General features: G+C 44.4%; 1 protein-coding gene across 1 annotated transcript; it reads right to left on the minus strand.

The window, feature by feature from the left end:
* Positions 1–215: 215 nt before the first annotated feature.
* Positions 216–4055, minus strand: LOC306918921 (phospholipid-transporting ATPase IB-like; the record flags this gene model as incomplete). Its single annotated transcript, XM_079531759.1, has 2 exons — positions 216–326; positions 3872–4055. Coding segments are annotated over 2 exons (295 nt in total), but the record flags the coding sequence as incomplete, so codon positions are not given.
* Positions 4056–7802: the final 3747 nt, after the last annotated feature.

Genomic DNA, 7802 nt, shown 5'->3' on the forward strand with positions numbered 1-7802 from the left:
GTGTGTGCACACGAGTGTACTACGTTTGTGTAATAGAGACAGAAAGCAGACACCGGTGGGGGGCACCTCATCCATCATTGTCAAGCACGTCGACAAACAGCTGCAAAATGTCTCTGTTAATGTAACTGTGTGCGTGTGCGTGTGTGTGTGTGTGTGTGCGCGCGTGTGTGTGTGTGGGGGACAGATGGGTGCACGGTGCTGGGTCTCCTACGTACCTCTATGATGTAGAGAACCACATTCTTATAGAAACAGTAGAGGATGCATTTGGTGACACGGTTGTAGCTCCAGGCTCCGTGGACCAATAGCAGCTTCTCTAGGTAGCAGAACTGCCAATCACACGGAAGGCAGAGAGAGAGAGAGAGAGAGAGAGAGAGAGAGAGAGAGAGAGAGAGAGAGAGAGAGAGAGATTATATTATGTTGTTATGTTGTTGTTTGTCATATCTGTGATTGTGCTTTGGCGATACTTGTAAAATGTCATGCCAATAAAGCCTGTTGAATTGAATTGAATTGAGAAAGAGAGAGTGATAGATAGACATAGAGAAAGAATGGAAAATATTAATCATATTTAATATAATTTCAGATAAAAGCCAAATTGCAAACAGAAAAGAAAGAGAACATTTCTACCTTGAGAAGAAAAGCTAGCAGTGATAGAGAGAGATAAGTCGTAGCAGATACCCGAGGGGCAAGAGATAAATTAGTCTAATTAGTCGAGAGCAGACGTGTGTGTGTGTGTGTGTGTGTGTACACGTGTGTGTGTGTGTGTGTGTGTGTGTGTGTGTGTGTGTGTGTGTGTGACTGTGTGTGTGTGTGTGTGTGTGTGTGTGCATGTGTGTGTCTGTGTGTGCGTGTGTATGTGTGTGTGGGAAAGAAACAAGATTGTTAGATTCCAACCTCTCCTGAATACCTCACCTCCGCTCCCATGCTCTCCTTTGCCCACAGACACACATGCAAATAATCAACTTGGTTGCGCTACCAGCAATAATCTGTGGAATGGATGCTATTGCAGCTCCCACCTCTGTGTGTGTGTGTGTGTGTGTGTGCGTGCGTGCGTGCGTGCGTGCGTGCGTGCGTGCGTGCGTGCGTGCGTGCGTGCGTGCGTGCACGCGTGCACGCGCGTGTGCAGATTCTTAATTTGTCTTACCGAATACACGAAATCCCAACCAAGTGTATGAAATCCCAGAGGCATTATGCATACATGTACGTAGTTATGCGTTTACTGAATTTATTTCACTGTATGCGTTTGTTCTGAAGAAGATGAACCACATACTGTAAGTAATGGGATTCTACACGCCTGTGTCATGCATATGTATAAATATGTAATGCCTCTTTTGACACATCTGTATGCAACATTGTGTAAAAAACACATTCCGTACGTACATAACAGCTGGACATCTTGTGCTGCATACCTAACTACAATATACACATTGTTCATTCACATTGTTGTGCATTATGTGCAACACTTCTGTAAATTATACATTATACATTTTGTGCCTCTTCTGAGCCGTGTGAATATTCTCTGCATCTAAACAAGACTGCAAGCACTTTTTTTGGTGCTATCTTTTTTTAACTGAGTGTTTGACTGTACTCTGTTGCTGTTTTTACCTTTATGTTCAATAAACTATTCAATTAATTATTTGTTGTGTATCAACCACTTTCAGTTAGTTAGTTACAGTATGTAATGAGGCCTGTTTTACCTCCTTTATGATGAATTCCTGTTCTGTCTATAGAAGTGTCTATTTGTACGTCTCTAAATGTTTTGATGATTTGAACATGGTGGACCCTATTGGAAACAAGTGTAATGCTTAATTGGGTCGTCCACTCACAGTTAACAGCCTTTGTATTGAGTTTGTGCTTGAAATGTACTGTAATTCTGCAAACTGTTAATAAATTCTTCAATCAATCAATCAATCAAACACATTTTCAATCTCAATGTATTTTATTCTGCTACAGGCTGCCGTAATAGAGCGTCGCAGTCCCGCCCCCTTTCATGACGACACCAGGCCCAGGAAATGAATCCCAATGCATTTTTCCCATAGAAAAAAAGTATTTATTTAAAAAACAACAAAAAAAGTGTTGTAACCTGCCATTTTTTTCTACTTTCTAATTCTTTGTTTGGCCCAAAACATTGTGTTTATTGTCATGATTTGTCACGACAAGAGTTGGCTTTGTCTGCGGCGTAAACGTCTTTAAATAAATACTTTCTGAAAAGTCTATGAGGAAAATGAACGGGGATTTCTTTTCTGGGTCTCTCGAGGGGGCGGGACTGCGACGCTCTAAACCAAAACTAACCCCTCTGTGGATAATGCTGTATGTGAGTCACCATGTCAGAATTTACTTGTCTGCATATACTGTAACTAACTACACTACTATACATACTGTACATACATATACTATATCGTTGCTGTCGGGCAGAAACCTTGCATCTCCAACTGTCTTCATAAATGAACAGCCCACCACTATAAAACAAGAGCTTCACTCGTTTGTGCCAAAGACAACCTAATCCCCACTGCCCATGATCACTGTTGATGCGTTATGTGAATGAATGCATTTTATATAGTATTTTAATGCATCTGTGTATGTTATGTAATGTTTTATTGTTGTAAACTGACTGCCACTTTGCTACTGACACATTTCCATTCTATGTAAATGTAGTTTAGTTGCTGCGAGAGTGAGGTCTAGCCAACACCAACTCGGGATTCCTGTGTAACTCTGGATTCCTACGTAAATTTAATGGACTATGTAAATGTTATGGACCAACTCGGGATTCCTACGTAAATTGAATGGACAATGTAAATTTAATGGACCAACTCGGGATTCCTACGTAAATTTAATGGACCATAACGTTTTCTTTATCTTTAAATATATAAGGAATGGTTTTTGGACATACGGAATGGGGTTCCAACACGACAGCGGCACTACACTGCACATATTAAGAAGTGTACAGCTTGAGACTGCGTGCCCCACCTGTGCTATGGAGTAGTCGTTAAGACTGCGTGGCCCACCTGTGCTATGGAGTAGTCGTTAAGACCCACCTGTGCTATGGAGTAGTCGTTAAGACTGCGTGCCCCACCTGTGCTATGGAGTAGTCGTTAGGACTGCGTGGCCCACCTGTGCTATGGAGTAGTCGTTAAGACTGCGTGCCCCACCTGTGCTATGGAGTAGTCGTTAGGACTGCGTGGCCCACCTGTGCTATGGAGTAGTCGTTAGGACTGCGTGCCCCACCTGTGCTATGGAGTAGTCGTTAGGACTGCGTGCCCCACCTGTGCTATGGAGTAGTCGTTAAGGCCCACCTGTGCTATGGAGTAGTCGTTAAGACTGCGTGGCCCACCTGTGCTATGGAGTAGTCGTTAAGACTGCGTTGCCCCACCTGTGCTATGGAGTAGTCGTTAAGACTGCGTGCCCCACCTGTGCTATGGAGTAGTCGTTAAGACCCACCTGTGCTATGGAGTAGTCGTTAAGACCCACCTGTGCTATGGAGTAGTCGTTAAGACCCACCTGTGCTATGGAGTAGTCGTTAAGACTGCGTGGCCCACCTGTGCTATGGAGTAGTCGTTAAGACCCACCTGTGCTATGGAGTAGTCGTTAAGACCCACCTGTGCTATGGAGTAGTCGTTAGGACCCACCTGTGCTATGGAGTAGTCGTTAAGACCCACCTGTGCTATGGAGTAGTCGTTAAGGCCCACCTGTGCTATGGAGTAGTCGTTAAGACCCACCTGTGCTATGGAGTAGTCGTTAAGACTGCGTGGCCCACCTGTGCTATGGAGTAGTCGTTAAGACCCACCTGTGCTATGGAGTAGTCGTTAAGACCCACCTGTGCTATGGAGTAGTCGTTAAGACCCACCTGTGCTATGGAGTAGTCGTTAAGACCCACCTGTGCTATGGAGTAGTCGGAGGAGTTGGTGGCCTGCATGCCCTCGTTGCCGCTGATGCCCACGCCCACGTGGGCCGTCTGGATCATGCCCACGTCGTTGGCACCGTCCCCGATGGCCAGCGTGATGGCCTTCACGTGCTTCTTCACCATGTCCACGATCTCCGACTTCTGCAGCGGAGACACTCTGCGGACACACAGGGGGAGGATATGAGATGAGATGAGATATACTTTATTGTCCCACGAGGGGAAATTTGTCTTGGGCAAATGTGCAGTAGTACATCAACGTTTTTTAAAACAGACAGACAATACACAATAGACAATACACAATAGCAGCAATGTACAAGTATAGTATCACAAGGAGTATCACAAGAGATCAGTGCAAAATTGCAATCCGTAAGTGCAATAAATAACTGATGAAGGTCAAGAAGTCCCTTCCCCACTAAGAACTATGAACTATGTGGCGGTTGTTTAGTAGAACAATTGAAGTGGGAAGAACAGAAAGTTTGAAGCGGTTGCTCTTGCAACGACAAAGTATAAACGTATAAAGTGTATGTCTGGACCAGAGAGGAAGAATAAGAGACTATAAATCAAGGCGTAAAGTAAAGGGAACAGATGGACGACAGAGAGGCGCACGCACGCACGCACGCACGCACGCACGCACGCACGCACGCACGCACGCACACAGAGGTGGTGTTTGTATAGTGGTTCTCACACCAGGTAGGAAACCATGATTCACAGCCCTGCTAATAAGGCTCTGGAGAGCTTAAGCCTTGTGGTAGGTGTGTGTGTGTGTGTGTGTGTGTGTGTGTGTGTGTGTGTGTGTGTGTGTGTGTGTGTGTGTGTGTGTGTGTGGCAAAGGCAAATGGTGGGACTGTGTGTGAATATGCTCAAAAGTCATCATCAGTGTGTGCCAAGTGTACATGTGTTTCATCTGTCTGTCTAAATATACTAATATAATATACAGTGCACTATAGTGTATACTGTAATGTCTGTGCCTCCCTCTAAGTTAGAGGGAGGCACAGAGGCTTGTGTTAGAGGCTCTAACACATAGATAGATAGAGATAGATTCTTTATTTTTGTGTCATGCACATGGACTTATAGGACACACCATACAAATCATTGCTTCAATATTTCATAAGTGTACAAGAAAGTTTATCTTTTTTTTTTTACAGGAATTCTGCCTTTTTTCCCCACGCTTTGCATAAAAAGTCTGCTAAAGCAAAAATACCTTTCCTAAAGAAAAAATCCAGTTTTTCGTAGTCCTCTAACCAGAAAAAGTTAACACAGATGGTTGTCATTTTACAAAATAATACATTCATATAATGGGCAGTAAAACAAAAAATGAATTTCATTTTCAATTTCTTTCAAATCACACACTAGACACACTCCTCAGGAGTACCAATGAATCTACCCGTTTCTAAAGCTAATGGTAAGGTCCCAGAATGCAGCTGTGCACAAAAAGATCTCTGACTTAACGACACACCCACAATGCATGTGTGTGTGTCGTTATACGCGTCTGTCTGTCTGTGTACATGAAGGTCCCAGGAGGTACTCCACCCTCTTGACCTGCATCACCCCGTCGTCTCTCTCCAGAACCGGTTCTGTCTCTCTTCTGACAATGAAAGTGTCTTTTTGTTACACATCGTGGCTCGGGGCTCGGTGACAGGAGCCTGCTGCTGTGTTGAATTACCCGTTATGTCACACTCTGTCCATAGACTGCACAAAATAATACTTTATCGTTCAACTTCGCCGGGCATCCGGGGTGGTGCCCATTTCCCTATTCTGCCACCAAAATGTGGTAACGCCCCACCTAACCACCAGCCGTCAGACTTTGCGACTGCCTAAGTATCCTCATTCAAAACCAAACCACCCTCAAAGAGCACCTGTCCAGTGTCCGCACATTGTAACAGGAGCTAGATAAGTCCTCTTCTAGCTCGCCACCGGAGAGGTGCCGTCAGGAGGAAGTAGAAAGAGGAGGAAAAGGAGAAAGATGAAAAACAGAGACGAGGAGGAAGACAAAGGAGAAATTCCGGACTATAACACGCACCTGAATATAAGCCACACCAGCTAAATTTAGGGGAAAAAACAAATGTGTACATATATAAGCCGCATAGAGGACATAGCCGGCCATAGAGATAGATTTAGAAGGTCCCCTAGTGGCCGTTAGCTGTAAAAATCCATAGATTAGCCGCACCGTTGTATAGGCCGCAGGGTTCAAAGCACGGGAAAAAAGTAGCGGCTTATAGTCCGGAAATTACGGTAGTAGGACGTGGCGTATGACTGATTTGTTAAGAATGTTCAAGTTTTAAAACTCTAGACAGTTGCTGTAGTGTAGTGCCACCATCGGGCCTAGTATTATAGCCAGTTGAGGATGTTTAGCAAATGGACCTGATTGATGTGCAAAGTTTTGTTTATGTTCATGTACATTGTACAGGAAGGCAGATGACCTAATTGGATGATGAAGAAAGACAACTGATGATTCCACTCGTCCACATGTAAACCGGACCTCCAAGCACTCTGCTGTGCTCTGCATGCACACTATGATGCATTATATAAAAGATGCTACATAGCCTGGGCCGTGGCTCAGTGGTCCAGGCACCTTGGCTGGTAATCCAGTCTGGCAGTGTGCCGCGGGTTTGACTCCCGATCCCGCCGGCCTTTACTGCATGTCACCCCCCATTTCCCGTCAGCCTACTGTCTGTCCCTCCATAAAAGATATAAAATAAAGGCGAAAGCCACAAAAACAAAGATGCTACATAAGGAAATGGACAGCTGCAGAATGCATGCAGTTAAATACATGCCTTGTGTTCACTAAAAGGGTAAAAAAAAAGCATCAACTGACACTTGTTTTGTGTCTTGCACGCATATGCATTCACGGTGTGAAACATTTGATAAGAACACTGCAGAAACATTTAACCCATTTAGGCCTGACGTCAAAATTTAAAAAAATGTCTTCTAAATCCTTACAGTTTTCTGAAAAACCTATGTTTCAGTGGTGCTCAAACATATTCATGTCAAGGACCCCAAATATATATGACATTGGCCACCAACCCCCGATCTGAAAATATGTTCCAGTAGCAAAGATTTGAGTTAAAAACTTTGCTCTGTAACAATATATATTCAAAGATTTCAGGCACATTTTCACGATTGTGCGGTAGCGGTGGCGCGCTATGAGCTTGTAGATCTGCTATTTTTCAACAGCTAAATCATAACATAATGCTTAAAACACCAAAAGGGGTTCCCGCCCAAAATGGGTTTTAATTCTGAACATTTTGGATGTCCTATCCTGAATACTGTACATACAGTACACACACACACACACACACACACACACCTGAGGCGAGCAGGAAGCCTGAGGGTCATAAAGATGGTCTGTTCTGCTGTGAATACATAAGTAGGATCGTGGCCCGGTCAGCTGAAACCACAGAGCTGGGTGGTCCCGCTTGTCGTCCTCATACGCACGCACGCGCGCGCGCGCGCACGCACGCACGCACGCACGCGCACGCGCACACGCACACGCACGCACACGCACACGCACACGCACACGCACACGCACACACACACACACACACACACACACACACACACACACACACACACACACACACACACAGGATATTTCCAGGGGAAACCCTCAGAGAGAAACTTAGCCTACTGTAACCAGGGCTGAAGGATATGGGATGAGTTGTGACTCTTTGTTGGTGTGTGTGTGTGTGTGTGTGTGTGTGTGTGTGTGTGTGTGTGTGTGTGTGTGTGTGCGTGTGTGTGTGTGTCTAGTCGACCTTGTTGGTACTAGTTGACTAGTTGATTTATTTTTTTCCCGATTTTGTAGGCCTAAAGATCAGGTAGATTATAGTTATAGTCACCAATGTACACCGTTTTTAAATGTACAAATATTTATTTCCAAAACAAAAAAAATGATTTTTTTACA

The sequence above is a fragment of the Electrona antarctica genome (genome assembly GCF_951216825.1).
Source record: "Electrona antarctica genome assembly, contig: scaffold_1790, whole genome shotgun sequence".
Taxonomy (NCBI): domain Eukaryota; kingdom Metazoa; phylum Chordata; class Actinopteri; order Myctophiformes; family Myctophidae; genus Electrona; species Electrona antarctica.